The sequence below is a fragment of the Phasianus colchicus genome, chromosome 2, assembly GCF_987193195.1.
Source record: "Phasianus colchicus chromosome 2, bPhaCol1.hap1.1, whole genome shotgun sequence".
NCBI classification, from domain to species: domain Eukaryota; kingdom Metazoa; phylum Chordata; class Aves; order Galliformes; family Phasianidae; genus Phasianus; species Phasianus colchicus.
In genome coordinates this window covers 29,321,530-29,343,960 of record NC_143437.1, presented here as the reverse complement: position 1 = coordinate 29,343,960, position 22,431 = coordinate 29,321,530, and the positions used below count along the sequence as shown (strand labels likewise).

At 34.3% G+C, this 22,431-nt stretch overlaps 1 protein-coding gene across 3 annotated transcripts in view; it reads left to right on the top strand.

Moving 5' to 3' along the window:
- The window catches only part of DNAH8 (dynein axonemal heavy chain 8), a 121,323-nt gene that overhangs the window by 29,885 nt on the left and 69,007 nt on the right, over nucleotides 1–22,431 (top strand). For all 3 annotated transcript variants that reach the window (XM_031594121.2, XM_090135210.1, XM_090135209.1), the window contains 17 exons: nucleotides 1,116–1,218; nucleotides 2,233–2,407; nucleotides 3,651–3,844; nucleotides 5,447–5,573; nucleotides 6,096–6,331; nucleotides 7,735–7,839; nucleotides 9,156–9,269; nucleotides 9,844–9,906; nucleotides 11,424–11,524; nucleotides 12,957–13,094; nucleotides 14,545–14,785; nucleotides 15,791–15,990; nucleotides 16,322–16,475; nucleotides 16,572–16,735; nucleotides 20,658–20,760; nucleotides 21,408–21,512; nucleotides 21,795–21,956. In XM_031594121.2, coding sequence (XP_031449981.2) covers nucleotides 1,116–1,218; nucleotides 2,233–2,407; nucleotides 3,651–3,844; nucleotides 5,447–5,573; nucleotides 6,096–6,331; nucleotides 7,735–7,839; nucleotides 9,156–9,269; nucleotides 9,844–9,906; nucleotides 11,424–11,524; nucleotides 12,957–13,094; nucleotides 14,545–14,785; nucleotides 15,791–15,990; nucleotides 16,322–16,475; nucleotides 16,572–16,735; nucleotides 20,658–20,760; nucleotides 21,408–21,512; nucleotides 21,795–21,956 — 2,485 coding nt within the window. The remainder of the gene's footprint in view (nucleotides 1–1,115; nucleotides 1,219–2,232; nucleotides 2,408–3,650; nucleotides 3,845–5,446; nucleotides 5,574–6,095; nucleotides 6,332–7,734; nucleotides 7,840–9,155; nucleotides 9,270–9,843; nucleotides 9,907–11,423; nucleotides 11,525–12,956; nucleotides 13,095–14,544; nucleotides 14,786–15,790; nucleotides 15,991–16,321; nucleotides 16,476–16,571; nucleotides 16,736–20,657; nucleotides 20,761–21,407; nucleotides 21,513–21,794; nucleotides 21,957–22,431) is intronic.

Here is a 22,431-nt window from a genome sequence, read left to right as displayed (position 1 = left end):
GAATTGCTTGCAAAATGCTATACAATTTATTTTCCAGTGTGAATAACTAGAACTTAAGTGACCTTTCTATGTCATTCGTGGCAGTGTGACCATCTGTTCATTTTACTTCAGATTATTTGTGCAAGCATATCTGTTCACTCTGGATTGTTTCCTATAGGTTGAAGATCATCAGTGAATTCTTTATAAATTCTGTGTGACTACGACAAAATCTATACAGTTGTAATGTGTTTTTTAAATTTCTTCAGCTGTATTGTAGTATTATTTCTATAGAGTTCTCTGTGATGAATGACACATATAGACAGAATTTCTTCCATATAATATATTATCTATTGAAACGCTAGCCTATTTAGATTTCTGTTAAGATGGTTTATTTTAAGTAGATAAAGTTGACAGTATTTTATCATCATTACATGTTGAAGTTTGTATTACTTTTTTTCTTTTTATGAAGATGTCTTTCACATAAAATTTATTCAAATTCTCATCTTACTGAAATAAGTGGGAATTTTATTGGATACAATACAGTTGCAACGATTAAAAATGTTTTCATCTTTGAATTTGTCTACAATATCCTACTGTTGAATGCTCACTTTTTTTGTGTCATTCAGTCAAGTGGTAGCATTCAGAAACTGTTCTTTGCACTCCGTCTTTAATTTTAGTTTTGAGGGGCTTCAGGTTATGTATTTGACATTTTGTACTAGCTTATCATCTTTGAAACTGTCCAGTTGTATATTTATCTAAACTTCCATGAGGCAACTCTTAGTGTTGTAGATTGTTGCACAAAATGGTCAGTGAAACACTTTCATGCCCTACTCAAAACACTGGGAAATCACTGTCATTCTTAAATTAAGAGATTGAAATCCAGAATCAGAAAATATTCTGGGTAAAATGTTCAGAAAACAATGTCTATATCTAAAATAACCTTTGTCTGAATGATGGACTTGTGGCTATTTTTTTTATCCTTAAAACATAAAACTTGCCAAATAGCTAATACCCTAATAATGTAAAAACTCTCCATGAAGGTTTCTACTGAAATGGTAGCTCAGCTGATATTTCTAAGATAATTTGAATGTGTTCCGTAGTGAAGTATGTATAACATGTTTCAAAATTATTTTCAGCAAAACTGCATTTAGGAGACCAATGTTTTCCGATCAGCCAAGCAAATCTGAAGAGAATGTTTCTTTTCTAAAAGCAGAAGTGCACCTTGCTATACCTAATGCGGTAAGACATGTCTCATAGGTAAGGTAAAATACACTATCTTATAATGTCTCTGCATTTGTTCCAGCACAGGATGTAGGTATACTTCTACTGAACCAGCACCAATTCAGAAACAGAACCTTATTTTAACAAATAGGATTTTTCGAGTTCCTTGTTCTAATGCAACAACTGATCAGTCTGTTAAATTGATTTGTAAAACATTACAGTCTCTTTTTTAGCAGTTTGTATACAAGTTCTGAGTACTCCTGTGGGATAATTTAATCATTTCAGAATAATGGCTTACACTTGAAAAAGCTTATAAGGTAATTTTCTAAGGACTACATTGTGAAAATATAAGTTGAGATTAGGGCTAATGCATGGAGTTCCATTCATTTTCTGTGCTTTTTATAAAGTTTTTGAAGCAAGACTGCTTTGGGGAGAAAAAAAGTAGATCAGTACTTATTCAAGTAGAACCTTTGTCACTGTGATATAGGTGATTGTTGTCTTCCTTAAATTGCATGGTGTGAAAACACTTAGTGAAAGCACTTAGAAGGAGAGGTTATATAGTTTTAAATATTCTTTAAGATGAGCATCCATATGCACATTTATGACCAACCCTCTTACAATTCTCTCTCATAGAATTTAAGATCTAGAGGTTAAGAGAAACAGAGAGGAAGATCTTGGTCTGGTGTTTCTAATGCTTTATAATTCTAGGTTGCAGGGGAAAAAACCTTGTAACATGTCTTGCAGATTACAGAAAACATTTTTGGAACTGTAAAAACAAATTAAAAAAAAAAGCTGCTAATACTTGGATGACAGTTTGTCTGCAGTGTAACTCTACAAATAGGTGGCAGATCAGTACAGTATGTTTCTTTTCTTTAGAGGCAATTCTGAGGCAGACATACTCTAAGAGTTACGTTTTCTGGATCCTTTTCTGGGGCATGTTTTCCAATTCACTGTGCACAATGTAAAACTGAGATCTTAGAGAATGACAGTCAGTTGCATTTTTTCCAACAGTGTTCCAACTGTTTTGAATAGGTTATGGTTCCCAGTTTAGATGATATGCAGCAAGCTGTCAATCGTATGATTCAACTGATTCTGGATGTAAGTCGTGGAGTTGCTCAGTGGGGACAGAAGCATTTGCTAAAATCTAGTTTAAAAACAGGATTAGCATCTGCAACAGGAGTAGGAAAATCAGCCCAAAAGGAGGAAAGTAAGTTGAATTCTTTTGATTTTTTTTTTAAATTATTTCAACTTTGAATCCTAATAAAAATGCCATATTCTTGTTATGATTCTTTTGGAAAATTGTTAAAATCTAGGAAAATTTTTCTTTGATAGTCCAGTATTGGGACTTTAAAATTGATGGAAGAACAGAAGTGGCAGAAGACAGTCTTCATGATAGCCCTTTTCTCTGCTTTGTTAAAATACAACATTAGCAAGTAACCATTTTCATCGCCATCAAGCCAATCATCAGCAATGGTCAGGGAGGAAGGGATGAAAGAATGATAAATTATTGTTTGGTCAAGGAGATCTATGGAGTGTGTTGGTGTGGATGAGTCAATCTGAGACATTGTTTTTAGTGCCCAGATCCCTGTGATGGTCTTCATGCTAAAATAAAATGCTCTGGTTAAACAGTGTGAGTGTCAGGAAGAGTGAATTTTCCTCCTACATTCTGTTAAATCTGCTTCAAAATGCTCAGACACTTGTCATGACAGGGTTAATTAGATCTCACAACTGTCAATGTCTGGAATGATTCTGATTGTATCAAAAGTTCATTGAATATTTAGGGACATGATAGACTGCATTTTATTTTCCTTCTATGTGAGTTTACTTTTAAATCTTAAAGGAGACAGAGCTGCTGTTTCAGTGTGAACAGTGTTAACTGGAGCTGTCAGTGTTTAAACTTTTCAGTTACGACTGAAAAGACTTAGATACCAACAGTTAGATAAGTGCAGGCTCATAACACAAACTGATTTTGCACTCATAAAAGTTGTGGATTGGCAAAGTTTTATGTTTGTGTTTGTTTGTTTTTTTAATCTCTAAAGACCAACAAAAAACTATTTATTGAGATATCTTACAGTTCTAGAAATTTACACTATTTTAAGGGGTTTAAATAATTTAAAACATTATATGAATTTAAAAGGAAAAAGCACATAATATTTACTGGACTTTACCTTGTCATGTTCTAGTTGCAATTAAACTAGACAAAGTAAAGTTATAATTGTGAGTATAGAAGACTCTTTTCTTTCTGTTTGGAAACGTTAACTCCAGTCTGAATATGGCCTAACTCTATAGAGCCAGACCTGAACTTGCACCTGACCTGGTACCTATATATTAAGCAGTTAGATATGCAGAGAAGGTTGTTCAGCCTTACCAAACAGCACAGTTGCTGTTTAGAGGAAAACTATCACTAACTGGACTTTTAACAACTTTTACATTTACATTTTATTTTGCAGAAAGAGCTGAAGATGTGATGAGAAGAAAACTACGAAATTTTTACTCAGGTGTTGCTGAAAGTGAAGATGTTTCTAAATTAGTTGTGCTTCTCTCTTCTTCTATGAATTCTATAAGAGAAATAGTTAGTGAAGCTCTGCAGGATTTCCAGAAATATAAAGTGCTTTGGACAGAAGATAGAGATGCCAAAATTCAGGCGAGTTTAATGTTAATCTCCTGCAGGACTGTTTGTCAATCATCTTTTCATAATTTAAAATTAGAAAACATTAAGAAAAAAAAAAATATGAAGGAAAAGAGCATAGAAAAGAAAGCTAACAGCTCAAATTTTAATTTTTGATATCAATAGTGGTAGGAGTGATAGTATATTTCCTAAGCAGAAGGGATTGCACACTGCCTACTTTTAGGTTGAGGGCAGGGTTTTTCTGTTTCTATGCCTTTACAGGTGCTGATAAAGTGGTCTTAATTTTTTAATTTGTTAACTTTTTCTTTGTGTGTCTCTGGATTTAGGGCCATAAGAATATGTTAGTCTTGCATGATAACATACAACAACTCATAGAACTTGTTATAGCTTCAGTACTGATTACAGAAAAATGAAGAAGTATGGGAAGTATTTAAGGCTCTTATTCTGAGCTGAATGCTTATTTTTATTCACCACTCTTTATTTTTAGTGGATGAATTCTTCAATCTCTATTCAGCAGATAATTCTCTATTCCCTTCCTTGTTTCAATTATAGAATCCTGGTTTTTGTTAAGAGGGTGACTTCTCTAAGTTGAATCCTCAGAAGTGGTAGAAAAACGTAGCACCTACTACAGAAAGAAAAATACTGTTTCCAGTAATTATAAGTTTTTGGGGATTCCTCTTCAGAATATTCACATTACTCTACAACAGCATTTTAATTAAAATTCAGTAGAAGGAAATTGTCTGCCACATCTCCTTTATTTAACCTCATTTTAATTTAGTTTTCTATTTAATAGAAAGATACTGTATATTGCATTTGTAGATACATCAGCAAGTGTTACATCACCTTGTTTACTGATTGAGTACTTGTCTCTTGGCTGGCACACTGCGGCTTGTACTAAGAAATATGCATTATATGCAGATGCAAGAACTGTACTGTTAGTCTAATTGAATTTTATGTCTAGCCAAATAAATATTGTAACTTTGATCTAGATAATGCTTAAGAAAAGAATATTGTTACAAAAGAAGCCTCAATAATTGGACGTTTACTGTTTATGCACACGTGCCCCTCCTTTCTTCAGCCTGTGTGGGTGTTCTCAGACAAGAGAAGTATGAAACATCTTTTAGCATTTATTGCTTACCCATGAAATATAGACATATCGAATACAGCTTTTGAGTAACATTTTCAAAATGCAGCTTTTCAGAATGACAAAACCATTGTACTCTTGACTTCTGCTCATGGAGTTGCTTACAAAATTTGTTTTACTGTGGTTGTTTTACATTATACTGGTGGTGTGACTTTTATGTATGTGCAAGCATGTGTTCTTTTTTAATCTGTGTTAAGATCACCTGTTTTGACAAATAGGCAACCAATATGTTTGGGATGTCTGTTTCTCTGTTAAACTTGATTGGAATTTGTCAATAAGATTGAGAATTATGGACAGATTATTGAAAATATTTTCATGCCTAATCACATGCATATTAGTAATTTAGTAAGTGAGTGGAAGGCTAAGTTCAAGTATAGTATTAATATAAATTTTTAATAATTCCTGAATAACCATTGCCACCTGCTTTACCAAAAAGGTGAAAAACGGCATTTTTTTTTTTAACCTTCACATAGAAATTTTTGGCTAGTTGTCCCTCTCTGACTGAAATTAGAGAAGAAATACTTCATTATGCTATGTTTGAGCAAGAGATGGAAGATCTGAAACCCACTCTTCTGCTTGGTCCAATTGAATTGCACACAGGTATGACATTTTCTTTTCTTTGTACATACTAAGGTAATAAAAAAAAATAGTCATGTTACTTTGTTTATTCTTTGAAATAAAATGTTTACAGATATGAATAAAAATTACAAAGGAGTTTTATTTTCATACTGCTGCAAGATGCCTTGCAGTTTTACTTGTGAAGTATTCCAAGTCAAAGTACTGAAATCCCAAGATACCATTTAGAATACAGATAAAAGCCATTTAAATATCACTATTCTTTGTAGGCTTGGTTAATATATATTAATTAAATATAATCACTAAGGATTTAAATTTATAAGCAGACGTTTTTCTTTCTCATTCATCTTTGTATGTTCTACTGTATAAGCTTGCCTTTGTGTTTTATGGATATGCCATACAAAACAAGAAATGTATTTCACTATTCTAGAAACTGTTAAAATACAGTAATTGGATTGCACTTCTGCTGACATTCTTCCTAATTGCGCTACAGAACTATGTGTGTTGTGTGAATTTGTTGTTTGTTTGCTTTTGTTTCTAAATCAGGACCATTGAAAACAGCTTTATCTGTTGAAGCCAAAGCCTGGAAGTTACTCCTTTGTCGTTATTTAAATGAGGAATATAAAAAGAAAATGACAGACATGACATCATTCATAACCACATATTTAAAGAAATTGTCTCGACCTCTGAATGACCTAGATGATGTCAGGCTTGCAATGGAAGCTTTATCTATCATACGTGATAATAAAATAGAAATGGATATGACTCTGGGACCTATTGAAGTAAGATGACTTATAATTTTTTGTTTTTATCAATGCAGTATTATATAGTAGGAGTCATAAACTGAGAACAAAACAACATGAAGGATCCAGGCAGAAGATAAAGAACAAAATAATATTTATTGCTATTCTTATTAAAAATTATGAATCAATATTACATACATTGCTTGATCTAGTATAAATACAGAACAAAAAAACAGATTCTCTATTAAACTACAATTTAAATACAATATAGGAAGAAATATACACAGAAATAAGCAAATGAAAACACAAGAGAAGGTAATAATAATCTCTCTTTTTCTGTATGCCTCCATTAGAATTAATCCTCCTTATGATTCCTTTATATCTATAAGCAAAGATTTTGATCATATAATCCCTTCAAATATAACCAGAATACATTTATGAAGTCATACATCACTGTATGCTGCCAGAAATTGGCAGCATTCTTCATGTTTTCCTGATATCACTTGATAAAAGAAGCTCATTAAGCTTTATATATACTTGGAATTTTTTATCATACTCAGAAGCAGTGAATTTAATGTAACATATTTATTTTACATTTTCATCTAACTTCTGCAGAAGAAATTGTACTGTTGAATACCAACGTTTTCATTCTGAAAGTCATCTATTTACATGATACCAGAAAGGACTTTCAGCGGATTGTTGTCATTTTTGATAACTTTATGTTAAGAAAGTGTGTTCTGAATATTCTTTCTTAGGCTGAGTGTCTGCAGGCTACTTTTCAGGCCAAAGATACAGAAATGATCATCAAATGCAGAAGTATTAAATAAAATAAACAAGAGAAAATGAGTTCAGCACTATTTAAGAAAACTACATAAGAAAACTTTCTTATTTTTTAATAATTTGTGCCCTGTCTGTAGAAAGAGAGTAAATGAAGAGGGTATTCAAACTACATGAATGCAAATAACTTGCAAAAGAGAAAAAAAGATAGATTCATTATGTAATGATACATATACAAGCATGTGATAGTTTGAAAAACATACAGTAATAAAAATTTTATAAATGGCAAAATATTTCATAACTAACTAGTTTAGTGTGGATAATTATTCAGTGTTCAGAAAAATCATTAAAATCTAAGTTGAGGTACTAGAATACAGAAAGCATTGAGAGAATAAATCTTCTGATATGATATTCAATTTCTTCTGTGTATTTTTCTAATATTTCATCACTCACAAGTTTTTTTTTTTTTCAAATAAATGTTCTTTTTTATGTTTTGACCTCATTCTTATTCATTCTCTAACCTTATTTTTAAAAGAAAAGAATCAATATTTTATGCTTAAATTATATGATGAGATTTTATTTGAGATATACATAAACACGGGAACTGTGTTTCTGCAAATGAATTAAAAATGGATCATTGCTAAGTTGTTTTGTTTTTAATCTAGGAAGCCTATGCCATTTTAAACACATTTGAAATTGAGGTTACAAAAGAGGAATCAGAAGGAGTTGATACACTCAGATATTCTTTTAATAAATTACAAGCTAAAGCTGTAAGTGTATAAAACTATGTTTCTATGTTTTTCAGTGTATAAAAGGTGGTGTGGGACCAATTGTAACTCCATCCTGTTTTCTCATTCCTTGTCTCTAATGCACACTAGTGTCTATCTTTACCATTGAATATGATGTTCTTTTTCTAATTTTATTTTATAAAGCAGTTCTTTACTATTTAAATATTATTGCAGCTCTTGGAGGTTTAAAACCTGCAAGAAAATAAGGAATTTATTACTTTTCTTCATTCATTCCACTGCTGCCGTTTCCTGTTTTTGCTTCATTCTTAGATCTGATCAGGAAGATTACTGCACTTAGGTTACAAGAGTTCAATAAGTGCATACTCTGTCACTTACCCTTGCCCTTACCCTTAAGTGATGATTTCACACTTACCTTTATTGTTTAGGACAGACTTATATCCATCAAAGCTCAACGTGTATTGGATGTTGTCCTGAAGTGTAAATTTTTTTACGTGGAAATATATAAATATTTTATTGCAATAAACAAATCTTGCCACACATATTAATAATTCTAGAAAGGATTCAAGAGGTCAGGTGGTATTTTTTTTCATTTCCATTTCATGCAGTTCTTGATTATTTCTCTCAAGCTTTTGAACAAATAATCAAAAAATGTTTTGCATTGGAAAGGACCTTTGAAAGGATCATTGGAAAGATCCTCTATTTGCAACTCCCTTCCTGTGGGCAGGGACACTTTCCACTAGACTAGATTGCTCAAAACCCCATCCAGCTTCACCTTCAACAACATTTCCAGGAATGGGGCATCCATAACTTCTCTAGACAACTTATTCCAGTGCCTCACCACTGTCTGAGTTGAAAAATTTCTTCATAATATCTAATCTAAAACTAGACTCTTGTCCTATCATTACACTCTCTGATAAAGAGTCCCTCTCCATCTTTCTCGTAGGCCTCCTTTAGTTACTGGAAGTTGTTAAATGCTGAACAGTCACTGAAGAAGAGGAATGTAATATTTTGGATTTAGAGACCTGTTTGGAAAGAAGAAAGTACCCTCTTGTTCCCTTCTCACACTTCTTCATAATGAAATACGTTTATTTATAAGTGAAGGGAGAATTTATTTTATTTTTTCCACTTTTTATTAAAAAAAAATAGATCATGTAGCACTGTAAAGAAAAATAATACCTGTTTAGCTTCAGATCATTCATTTCTGTACTTCAGAAGTTTAATATTTTTGTGTATAATTTTTTGTTTATATGTAGCTCTGGATACCTGTTCCTTTTTTCCTTTTTCTTTTTCTTTTTTTTTTTTTAAATAATGTTCATTATTAACCTTCTGTCTGTCAGATCAGTATTCAAGATGAGTTGACTCGAGTTCAGCCCAAATTTAAAAGCAGTTTACTGGAATCAGTTGCAGTTTTTCGGGAGGATGTGTCAAACTTTGAAACATCATATGAAATGGTAACTAATTGAACTTTTTGGTTATGTGTACAGTTTGTACTTAGTTTTTCAGTATTTCTGATTTGCATCATGTAGATGTCAGAGTATTATTCTGTTGAGCTACTGAATGTATGGTTGAGCTACTGATGTCATGGTTCCTAAAAAGGCATTGTTATAGGTCAGCATTTTTAGTCTGGAGTACTAGCAGTGCAAACAGCTCTACAAGTGAAAACAAACGTGGTGGGGATTCTTTCCATGAGATATATATTTAGAAATGAGTTTAGAAATTGCAGCACATTATGATATCTTTTATTATACCACAATATGATGATGTTGATGTATACCACAAGAAGATGTTGCTGGGCCATTCACTGATTTTGCTTAATTTTAACAAAAACGAGAATATGAGAGTCTAGTACTATTCAATTCAATTAACCCAATGAGTGAATGTTATCTTTTATTAGATTTACAAGTGTAAGTATTACATCACCAACAGACATAAGTTGATTGGGACTTGACTGTCAAAAGATTATGTAGTTTGGATTTCAGTCACTTTAGGAATTAAAACACTTTCTGTTTATTGCTTATTTAAAAGGAAGGTCCTATGGTTCCAAATATTCCACCTCAGGAAGCTAGTAATAGGCTACAGATCTTTCAGGTAAGCAAATAAACAGTTAATTTTTGAAAGAATTAAAATTAGATCCAGTTTGCTTTTCAGTGTAAGTCTAGGAAGATAAATTTACAAAAGACTGAAGTCTTCGCTAATATTCTCTGTAGAATTCTGTTAACTATAGTTTTATCAGGCACTATGTTCCTTAATGTGGAGGAATTGATTGGCTGATGTGTAGACTTGCTTCATGTTTCATGAGCAGAAATTATCTACTTGAAACAGTATTTAAAAAACAACAACAACAAAAAACAAATATCAAGGCTTGAAAATGGCTGAGAAAAAGGCAAGTTATGTATCAGTCACATGAGACAGTATTTTCTCCTGTAAACATTACATCTTCCATTAGATATTTGCCTTTCAGCTTGATTTTTGTTTGTTATGGGCCTTAGTTCATGGATCTCCAGTTGGCTTTATTCAATTTTTAATACTTTTCTTTGCAAGTAGTAATAAATTGATTACTTTTTTTTTTTTTTTGGACTTTTCTCAGTCACTTACGTATTGTATGTGACTATGTAAAAAATGAACTCAACATTCTTGAAAAGCACTGACAAAGTAGAAAAAAGTACTAAAATCCCAACACGTCTCTAACATAAACAGAAAATTGAGAGACTTCAAATTAATTTGCTTTTCAGATACATTGTTTTTAGATACATTTATTTTGCTAAAAGAATGCTTTGTACTACTTATTACTAAAATCATTCTTCTTTCCACTTTCCCATGTTGGTCCAATACTTTAGAAAGCAGTTACACTTTTCCTGAAAATAACTGTGTTGGCATTCTCCAATGTTTTTATCCACACTGAACAATTTACCAACTAATACAATTATTTTCTCTTCTGTCTGGAGGATGAGGAATTAATTTCACATCCAATGTTTGTAAAATATTTCTTCAAATTATTGCTTCTCATATATACAGGTCACTCCTATGAGCCTGCATTCCATGCTTGCACAAACCAGATGACCTCTGTCTCTGTTGCCACTACTGAAGGCTATCACCTCCTTGATGTGATGTCTTGTGGTTACATCAACTGTTTGGTCTCCATAAACAATCAGCAAGCATCAGTGAATGTTAATGGCTGCCATTTTTTCCATGTGGAGGAATTCAGCCACCACCTTTTCTTCATATGCACTTCCATGTCAGATGGCAGCAGAGGGGCATTCTGACACAATGGCATTTGTCAGATGGCAACAAATTGGTCGAATGGTTCAACCTCTACTGCCATACCACCAACATCTGCTTCTGACTTTGTGGCCCAGCATGACAAAATAGGAGGCATTACTTTCAGAGCCACTCATATATTTTCACTAATTCAATATATGGATTTGAGTATTGCTTTACATGAGAATCATTTAAAAATTTTATATGAAAATTATTTTTCAGACATTTAAACATGCTTCTAATAGAAGTTTTTAAAGACAAATTTAGAAGTTTAATGATTTCTTATTAGATAATTTAAAATGTAAAGTATTTTTTTATTTTGTCTGTATGAATCCTAATTTATTCAGAGTAATTTTGATGAGCTTTGGAGAAAGTTTATCACATACTCTTCTGGAGAACAGTTGTTTGGATTGCCTGTCACAGACTATGAAGTTTTGCATAAAGTCAGGTAACTATTGAAATACAGCTGTCTTAAGTGTTTATTAATTATATTAGAAAGGCAGAGGGTACATCAAGGAGGGAAATATTAACATGCGGAATGTTTCCACTACTTTAATTTCAGAAAATATTAACAAAAAAATTAGAATTCTGAAGAATTTGCTAATAAAAAGTAATTTTATTACTTATTTATTATTATTATTTATTACAGAATCACACCAGATTGTTTTAATACAGGTATCATGCTACATAAAGAAGCAGAATGCCATGTCCTAAAAATACCCACATACACATATAAGTATAGTATTGTATTATAGTGATAAGATAAAAATAATAAGAAGAAAAAGACAAGGAAAAATCAGTGTGTAATAATATATGGCTTTATATCATTAGAGGTTTATGAAGTCTAAATTTTTTGAGTAGCTGTACTAATGAAAATCAAATACTAAAGGATCTACACCAGCCATTTTAGTGATTGGTGATGATTCATACAGATGAGGATCTGACCCTTTCTGTATTAGCATTTAAGTTCAGATTCAGAGAGTGCTTCTGAAGTAAATTGAGTAATTTTCACCACTTGCCATGGCATGCTCTGCTTTGCCCAACAGTGCCAGCTCGAGGTGGGTAGAATCATAAAATATCCATAGTTGAAAGCAACCCAGGAGGATCAGAGTCCATCTCCAGACTGAGCACAGAGAACCATAAAGGTTAAACTGTATGTCTAAGAGCGTTGTGCATATGTCTGTTGAATACCAACAGGCTTTAGTACATTGATCCTTTCCTGGGGAGCTTGTTCCCGTTCTTGACCACCCTCGCAGTAAAGAATGTTTTCTTTATATTCAACCTGAACTTGCCATGACTCAGGTTTAAGCTGTTCCCTTATGTCCTATCACCAGTCACCAGAGAAAAGAGATTAGTGCCTTGCTCTATGCACCTTATCTTGAGAAAGTTGCAGAGAGCAATGACATCACCCCTCTGCAAGTATCTTCAGCCACTCCTTGAAGGTCACGCCCTCTTGTACTTTCTTCATCATTGTTGACCTCCTTTGGAGACATTCTATTAGTTTTATGTTCTTATATTTATATCCCAGAACTGCATCTAGTACTTGAGGTGAGGCTGTTGATGCTAACTATAGGGGAATGCTCACTTCTTTTAGGTGAACTGGAGTTGTTTTGAACTAAACCAAAGCAAAACCTCCTCCATGTAAGTTTGGTGTGGAAAATAGGTATTCAGTATAGTCTACTTTTTGTGCATGCGGCTTTTAATAATGAACTGTTACTTTCTGGATTAAAAAAATGTAATCTAACCGATCTATTTCAAATTTTGGTAGTAATAGTAGAGATACTATAGTAGAGATACTGTGTAGAGAGACTATGTATTTAAGTACTGATAAATATCCAAATAGCTGGTTTAATTTTTTTAATATGATTTTTTTCTTCCAGAAAGGAGTTAGCCTTTCTTCAGAAACTGTATGGATTGTATGATACTGTAATAAACAGCATAAATGGTTATTACGAGATACTTTGGACAGATGTAGATATTGAAAAAATTAATGCTGAGCTTCTGGATTTTCAGAACAGGTGTGATCATAACATGAACTGTAACTTATGTTAAATGCATTAAGATTCAGGTGACTTCAGAAGAGTTTTTTGCTACATTTACATATAAAACTTATACAAATAAGGTTTATCTTAAGGTGATCAGGCTTGCCAAAGAGAGCAGGATAATGCTGTACTCTCATTTAACCAGCCTTTTACCTGTGGTTTTGATAACAGATGTCGTGGTTTAACCCATCAGGCAGCTAAGCATCACACAGCCAATTCACTCACACCCCTACAGTGGGATTAGGGAGAGAACTGGAAAAAAAACCCAAAAACGTAAAACCCAAGGGTGGAAATAAAGATGGTTTAACAGGACAGAAAATGAAGGAATAGTGGTAATAATAATAAAAGAATATTCAGAACAAATGATTCACAACACAGTTATTCACCACCCACTGACCAGTGCCTGGTTTGTTGTCAAGCACAGCTTCCCAGCACTAGCCTTGTCCCCCAAGTTTTATAGTTCTGCATTATGTCATATGGTATGGGAATATCCCATTTGTCAGTTTGGGTCACCTGTCCTGGTTCTCTCTCCTCCCAGCTTCTTGTGAAGCCCATACTTCCTCATTGGCAGGGTAGCATAAGAAGCTGAAAATTCCTTGATTTAGTAGAAGCACTTCTCAGCAACAGCTGAAACATTGGTGCATTATCAACATCATTTTCACCCTAAATCCAAAGCAGAGAACCATGCCAACTGCTAGGAAGAAAGTTTATTTTATTAAATTCCTTCAGAAGTATTTTATTTTATTAGACTGCTTCAGCAATATTTTCCAACCTTATTAAGGAGTATCTGTATTATTATTGGAAGAAATAACAGTAGGACGAGAATTATTTTGCAACAGAATTACTTCTTTAAGTTCAGTCCACCACTAACCTGGTACATGATGCAGTCCTGCATTATGACAAGCTCCATCCTATTGGGAAGGCTCTGTAAATAATTAATTATTCTTTTGCCCTGCCCCCATTAGAAATATTTAGTTTTCATTTTTTTTAGCTAATATTTTATGCACCTCTAACCAGAGAAGATAATGTTATTAAATTTCCAATTTCTGTATTTATCTCCGAAGTGATATGATAATGTGTGTTGTGTATTATTGATTTCTGCAAGATTTACACATATGAAGTTAACAAATCTGTTTTTTTTTTAATTAATAAACATTTGTAAGGAAAAGCAGTTAATGGACTTATACTTTAATGCAAACTGAAAAGTTTCCGTTTATTTGCTAAAAAATGTTAAATATTATTGTTAGGGAGGATGTTTACACAAGTTTTTTTTTCTAAAAAGGTGACTAATTTGATGGTTTTACATAGAAAATGTTGATTTGGATGGCAGCTAATTTGCAACTCCTATCTGTTTTTAGAATGTTTTTAAGATTTCCTGTATCTATAAAAGGCCATTTACTACTGCACCAACGTAACTCAATTGCAGGTGTCGTAGACTACCTAAAGGACTCCAAACCTGGCAAGCATTTTTAGATCTAAAGAAAAAAATTGATGATTTTAGTGAGTCTTGTCCTTTGTTGGAATTGATGACTGACAAAGCAATGAAGCCAAGGCACTGGAACCGTATAGCTGAAACAACAGGACATCAATTTGATGTAGAATCTGATTCATTTTGCCTTCGAAACATCATGGAAGCCCCAATTCTTCAAAATAAAGATGATATTGAGGTATGTAAATGCCTTTTTTGCCGTTCGTTTGATGATATTAACAAGGAATATTAAAAATTATGTTCACCTAACTTTTAAAACTATTTTTTATATTGTTAAGGGTCTTGTCTGTCAAGCAGACCACACTAGTTTAAATTAATTAATACTATGTTTAGAAATCTCATTTGTATGAAGAAAAGCAGAAATGGTAACTGGAATCTTTGGACACACATTTGTCGATAATCTCTTCTTCCTTGACCTGATTTTCTAGCCCTTATTTAACAGAAAATAAACTTCAAATGATCACATTCACCTACATTTTTATTGTCTCATTTCTTTAAAGATTTGTAAATGAATGAGATATTTTACAGAGAAAACCTCCATGATTCTCCACTTAACACGAATACCTTTCTGGACTTTTATAGAGTCTTCTAAACCATAAAATTTTGAAAGTTTCCCACAAATAACCTGAAAAGAACTCTCAGTGGAGTTTGAGAGTGTTATAGCTTAAATACAGATGCAGATGATATTATTGTATTCGTACTTTATTTGATTTTTTTAATGGAAGCATTACAGGTTGATCTGTTTAATTTTAAATTCAATTCTGATTTGAATGGGATATTGTATTTGATGATCTCCAGAGATTCTTTCCATCTGAGATGCTGTGATTCTATAAATTGAACTGAGACAGGATTAAGAGTTGATAACATATATTTATGTCATTACTCAAAACCGTATAGAAATGATGATTCATAAATCTTGTAATGCAGAAATAACAAAATATGAAGCCACAGAAATGGGATACTAATATATTTCCATTTGAATATTTTTCACTTATCTATATACTTCATTTCAGAGAGATTTCAGCAAAATTAGTACAGTGATTTTTGCATTTGTGATACAGCCATATTATCTTACAAAATTTCATACACTGATTTTAAATAGACCATTATTAGAAGATTAACACTCGGAATGGTTTCGCTTATGGACAACAAAGATTCTAAAAACTCTTTCTTTTCTGTTCAGGATATATGTATTTCTGCTACAAAGGAAAAGGATATAGAAGCCAAACTATCTCAAATAGCTGACATCTGGGGAAACCAATTTCTGAGCTTTTCGCCATTCAAAGGAAGAGGAGAGTTACTGTTAAAGGGATCTGAATCAGCAGAAATCATAACTTTGATGGAGGACAGTTTAATGATTCTTGGCTCTTTACTGAGCAATAGGTACTTTTAAAATGATTTTGCATGGTGTTTTCAGTAACTCTACTATTATTAGAATAAATCAACAGTGAATTTGAATTGAAAGCTATTTGTTAATGAAAAAAAAAAGAATAAAAATTAAAATTTCTGGTTTAAAAACTTCCTCTACTGGCAGACATTGATATATTAGTAGCAAGTCATTTTCTCAATATATTTGAGTATAATAAAGTTGTTAGGAACTGTTCAGGAGATTTGTCTTGCTCTCTAAGTTCTCTCTTAGCCATCATATTTTAGTTTCCTGTTTAACAATAGCTTCCTTGAGAATTAAATTTCTGTCTTTCATCCTTTATTTCAGATACAATGCACCATTTAAAAAAGATATTCAGAGTTGGATTTCTAAACTAAGTGGCTCTACAGACATAATTGAAGAATGGTTGGTTGTACAAAATCTCTGGGTTTATCTTGAAGCAGTTTTTGTAGGAGGAGATATTGCAAAACAGTTACCGCAGGTAAACTTGCAATGTTTTGACTATTACATATTAATAGCTATCTGTGTACTAATTTCCAACAGAGGATGCTATGAAAGCACTTATTTTTTTATATAGGAAGCAAAGCGTTTTCAGAATATTGATAAGTCATGGGTAAGAATAATGCAACGAGCCCATGAAAATTCAAATGTAATTGCCTGCTGTGTTGGAGATGAGACTATGGAGCAACTTCTGCCTCACTTGCATGAACAACTGGAAGTATGTCAGAAGTCACTTACAGGGTATGAATTCTTTGATTACACATATACATACATATATATATTAAATATGTTTGTATTTTGAAAATAGTTCATGTAAATTCAGTTTAATTTTAGTTCCAAACTAAATATTTAAGGATTTTCTAAGAGCAAATCTGAAGACTAGATCTACTTTTTCTACATTATAGCTACAGTTTCTGCTTACTTCTAATCTGCGTATTTTAGTGTCTAGCAAGAGAAGCCTTCCAAACTTTTTGTAATTAAGTTTCTTCAAAACTGCATAGGTAACTGCTAAAGATGATCTCTCTTGAATGAAAATTTATGTTGATAATACTTGTAAGGATTAATTGCAGCTTTAGGAGTTTTATTTACATAAAATCAAACAGTAAATTTTCAGTTTATTTTCTTTGGACCATTGAACACAGATCTAGCAGACTAAAAGGACCTGAGGACAAAGCAAACAGTATCTGCTAAATCATAATCTGCTAATTACAGATGTACAGATCTAATTACTAGTCTGCTATACATTTGTGGTGGGAAGGCTGATTCCCTTGTTTAGTGTTCTAGCATTCTGCGTATTTCTAAATTCAGCTGTGAGAGAATCATAGAATCATCAAGGTTGGAAAAGACCTCCAAGATCATCCATTCCAACCACCTACATATCATCAATAGCTCCCACTAAATCATGTTCACTAGTAAAACATCTAAATGTTTTGTGAACACCTCCAGCGTCTGCGACTCCACCACCTCTGTGGGCAGTCTGTTCCAGTGCCTGATCACTCTTTCTGGGAAGAAGTGTTTCCTAACGTTCAACCTGAATATCCCTGACACAACTTGAGGCCATTCCCTCTAGTCCTATTGTTAGTTCCAAGGAAGAAGAGGCCAACCTCATGTCACTACAATCTCCCTTCAGGTAGTTGTAAGGAGCAATAAGATCCCCTTTGAGACTCCTCCAGACTGAACAATCCCAGTTCCCTCAGCTGCTCCTTTTAAGAATTGGGCTCCAGACCCCTCACCAGCTTTGTTGCCCTTCTCTGAACATGCTTCAGTGCTTCAGTGTTTTTCTTGTAGTTAGGGGACTCAAAATTGAACAGAGTACTTGAGATGCAGCTCCACCACTGCTGAGTACACAGGGATGATCACTTCCCTACTTCTGATGGCTGCACTATTTCTGATACAAGCCAGGATGCCATTGGCCTTCTTGACCACGTTAGCACACTACTTGTTTATGTTCAGCTGAGAGTCAACCATTACCCCCAGGTCCGTTTCCCTTACACAGTCTTCCAACCACTCTGTCCCAGGCCTGTGGCATTGCAGGGGGTTGTTGTGGCTAAAGTGCAGGAGCTAGCACTTGGTCTTCTTGAACTTCATTCTACTGGCTTTAACTCAGCTATCCAGCCCTAACTAGATCCTTCTGTAGAGTTTTCCTATCCCAAGTAGATTGACACTTCTTGTCAATTTGGTGCCATCTGCAGACTTACTGAGAGTGCACTCAATGCCCTCATCCAGGCCATCAATAAAGATATTGAACAGGACAGGCCCCAGTACCAAGCCCTGGGGAATATTGCTCTTGACGATTGCCAGCTGGATTTAACTCCATTCACTGCTACTCTTTGGGTCCAGCCATCCAGCCAGTTCTTTACTCAGCAAAGAGTGTATTTGTCTAAGACATGAGGTGCCTTTCTTCTCTGGGAGAATACTGTGGGAGATAGTGTCAGAAGTCTAGGTAGACTACGTCAACAGCCTTTCCTTCACCCGCCAGGCAGGTCACTTGATCATAGAAGGAGATCAGGTTGGTCAAGCAGGACCTGCCTTTCATGAACCCATGCTGACAAGGCCTTATCCCCTAGTTGTCCCACACATGCCATGTGATCTCCTTAAAAATGATCTGCTCTATAACCTTTCCTGGCACTCAAGGTCAAGCTGATAGGCCTATAGTTCCTTGGGTTCTCTGCATGACTGTTCTTGTAGATGGGAGTCACACTGATAAGCCTTCAGTCCTCTGGTGTCTCTCCAGTTGACCAGGAGCACCGATAGCTGATTGAAAGCAGCATGGCTATTGCCTCCACCATATCCCTCATGTGGATCCCATCTGGCCCCGTGGACTTGTGGCAGTCTAGGGGTAGTAGCCAGTCTCTATTTTCACCTGAATTGTGAGGCGTTTATTTTGATCCTCATCCAAGACCTCCAGGTCAAGGGGTAGATGAGGATAGATGGTCTGACTTAAAAAGACAGATTTTAAAAAGGCATTGAGAACCACAGCCTTTTCCTTATCCTCAGTGGTCAAGTTCTCCACTGCATCCAGTAAAGAACAGAGCCCTCCTCTTACTGTTAATGTATTTGTAAAAAAGGTTTTTTGTTCCCTTTTACCCCAGTGACCAGCCTGAGTTCAAGCTAGGCTTTTCCATTTCTAATTTTCTCTGAGCATATCCCTAACAACTTCTTTGTACTCTCCCGAAGTGGTCTGTCTTTTCTTCCACAAGAAGTGGATTCTCTTTTTCTCTTGGAGCTTCAGGAAAAGCTCCCTATTCATCCACACTGGTCATCTTCCCCACAGGCTCTTCTTGCAGCACAGGAGGATAGCCTGCTTCTGCACCTTTAAGTCTTCCTTCTTGAGGAGTGACCAGCCTTTCTGGAGAAAAGGACCAAATCCCAAGGTACGATTCCTACTAACATCCTAAACAGTTCAAAATCTGCCTCTGGAAGTCCACGGTAGCAGTTTTGCTGCACCCCCTCCTGACTTCACCCAGAATTGAGAACTCTACCATTTCATGATCACTCTGTCCAAAACAGCTCCCAGCTTTCACATCTCCCACCCGTCTTTTGGGAGCTCTAAACCTGCTGTTTATGAACAGCAGGTTTAGAGGGATGCCTCCTCTGACAGGTTCTCTTACCAGCTGTATCGGGAAATTATCTTTCATACACTCTAGAAACCTTTCAGACTCCTCCTTCTGCACTGTATTGTATTTCCATTATATATCAGGGAAGCTGAAATCCCCCATGAGAACAAGGGATGGTGATTGAGCAACTTCTGACAGCTGCTTGTAGAACATCTCACCTGTCTCTTAATCCTGGTTAGGTGGTCTATAACAAACCCCCACCAGGATGTCTGCCTTGTTGGCCATCTCCCTGATCCTAACCATAGAGATTCAACCTTATCATTCCCAGCCCCAAGTTCAACAACATCAAAACACTCTCTAACATGGAGAGCCTCACCACCGCCCCTCCTTCCTTGTCTTTCCCTTCTGAAGAGATTTTAGTCATCCATTGCAGTCATGGGAGCCATCCCACCATGTTTCTGTAGTGGCAAATAAGTCATAGTTGGCTGCTGCACTGTATCTTCCAGCTCCTCCATGTTGCCCATGCGGTGCGCACTGGTGTAGATGTGCTTTAGCTGAGCCCCTTCCTCATCCCCAGTCCTGTCATTGTTCCTCTAGGCTCATCTCTAGCAGGCCTTGGTTTTATCCCGTTCTCCCTTCAAATTTAGTTTAAAGCCTTCTCAATAAGCTCTGCCAGCTTTTGGGTAGGATCCATTTCCCCATTTCTCCCCAGGTGAGACCCATCAGCAGATATCAGGTCAGGCACTGAGTAAAGAACATTTACACCAAGGGATTATGATCTGTAATGATGGTATGATCTGGAATATATTAAGAAAGTACTGTTGCCAGTGAGAAAGGTGGTGAGCAAACATTCTTGGTGTGTGTACAAACACATAATTTTCTGTTATTATGAAAAATATTTCAATTTGTTACTCTTTTCAAAAAGCATTTTCTATTTTAAAAACTTTTAAAAATGTTCTGAAATGAGATTTACTTTGGCGTGAACCCAAGTCTTCTTTTTTGAATTAAATCTACAGAAAATGAAGTATTTATATTTCAGTCCTACTTAACGAGGGGAAAAAATATAAGGTGAAAGATTCTAATGGAAGTCTTATTCAATTTTAAAGATACTTAGAGAAGAAGAGGCTACTGTTTCCTAGATTCTTTTTTGTTTCTGATCCTGTCCTTCTTGAAATTCTCGGACAAGCAAGTGATTCTCATACAATTCAGGTATAACCCTAGTGATTTTTTTTCTGCTTAAAACAAAAAGGAAATTCAAATATGGAAAAATAGTTAATAGATTAGAACATTAACATTTTCTTGCAAATCTTGCAAATTCTGGAGATTTCTGTTTGTTTGTTTCTTGCTCATTAGTCTTCAACAAAATAGGGAACAGATATTAAATTTTAATATCTGTTATAAAAAAATTTAATATCTGATATTAAAAATATTTATATTCAGAATCCAGAACACTAGAATATGGTCTCCTTTTAAGATTTGCTGGAGGGTCCTTTAATAAAAGAGACCCCATCAGACCTGGTTGCTCAGCATAGTGCTAAATCAGTCTGGCTACTCTCGATCGTAGCTGAGAGCTGAGATAAGATAATAGATCTAATGTAATAATTGATCTTTATTCTGCTTGATCACCTGTAGAAACTGTAAAACCATAACACAAATAACAGATTGAGACAAAATCCTACACAAATATTTCTACGGTTATTATCTTTGGCTTGAAGTTCATCCATAAGTTCAGAGAAAACCTTATAACTTATAAATTTAAGATAACCTAACCTTAAATTTTGTTTTTTTTCTATGCTAATGTTATTTAATGTTAATGTTATTGAATAACTTGAATGACTTTTGAATTATCCTTACAGTCACATCTGCTTTCCATATCTGACAATATAAATGAAGTAGAATTTCACCAAAAGGATTATGATCGCATACTGGCAGTCATATCAAGAGAAGGAGAAAAAATACCAGTAATGTGCTGATTTTTTCCCCCCCCAATCCCCCCTACAGAAATCTTGTAATAGATAAATCATTCTATTATCCAACATATCAATATATATTAAGTTGAATTACTGTTAATTACCAATAAATGTTTCAATCATCAGTGTAATAAAATTGTTACTTTTTGCAGTATTTCTAGTATTTAAATTTATAATTTGTGCAAAGATCTTTAGTAACTATCTATTAACTAACAATGTTGAACAGAAGTTTGTTAACTATGTCTTATTTTCTCCCTTTTATTTATTTCTCAGTTGGACACTCCAGTGATTGCAAAAGGACCAGTAGAGCTTTGGTTGCAGAATTTATTACATGTGCAGCAGATTTCATTGCATGGTATAATTAGGGCAGCATATTACCAAATTAGTGACACGGGATATGATTTGCTGAATTTTCTCAATCACTTTCCAGCACAGGTAAGAATACAGAACATGAGTTTGTATGTACAGTCTAGACTGTGTACTGGGGAGCCTGGGAAATAAACAACATTTAGACTAATGGACTGTCTATATGAGGAATTTTCTAAAGAGAAAACAAGGATATAAATCTACCCAGTAGGAGGCAGCTTTTAACAACCTCAATTTTGGTACACAATGCATAGCGTAATATTTTTCTTGTAATCCACATTAAAATAATTTTGTCTTCTCATATAAAATACAAAGTAGAGCTTACATCTTCTGTGTTGGCTACTGAACCTCTTTGATACGCAACGAATATTTATTGTGCAGATTGATTTCTCTCTTATAATTTATGTTTGCAAGGGCTATTATTATGGTTATCTCATCTTATGAAGATTTATGGGACTTCATAATTCATGTATTTGTCATTATAATACACACCTAGTAGAAGCTTATCTTTGAAGATTGCAGTTTGCATAGAGACTTCTCCATC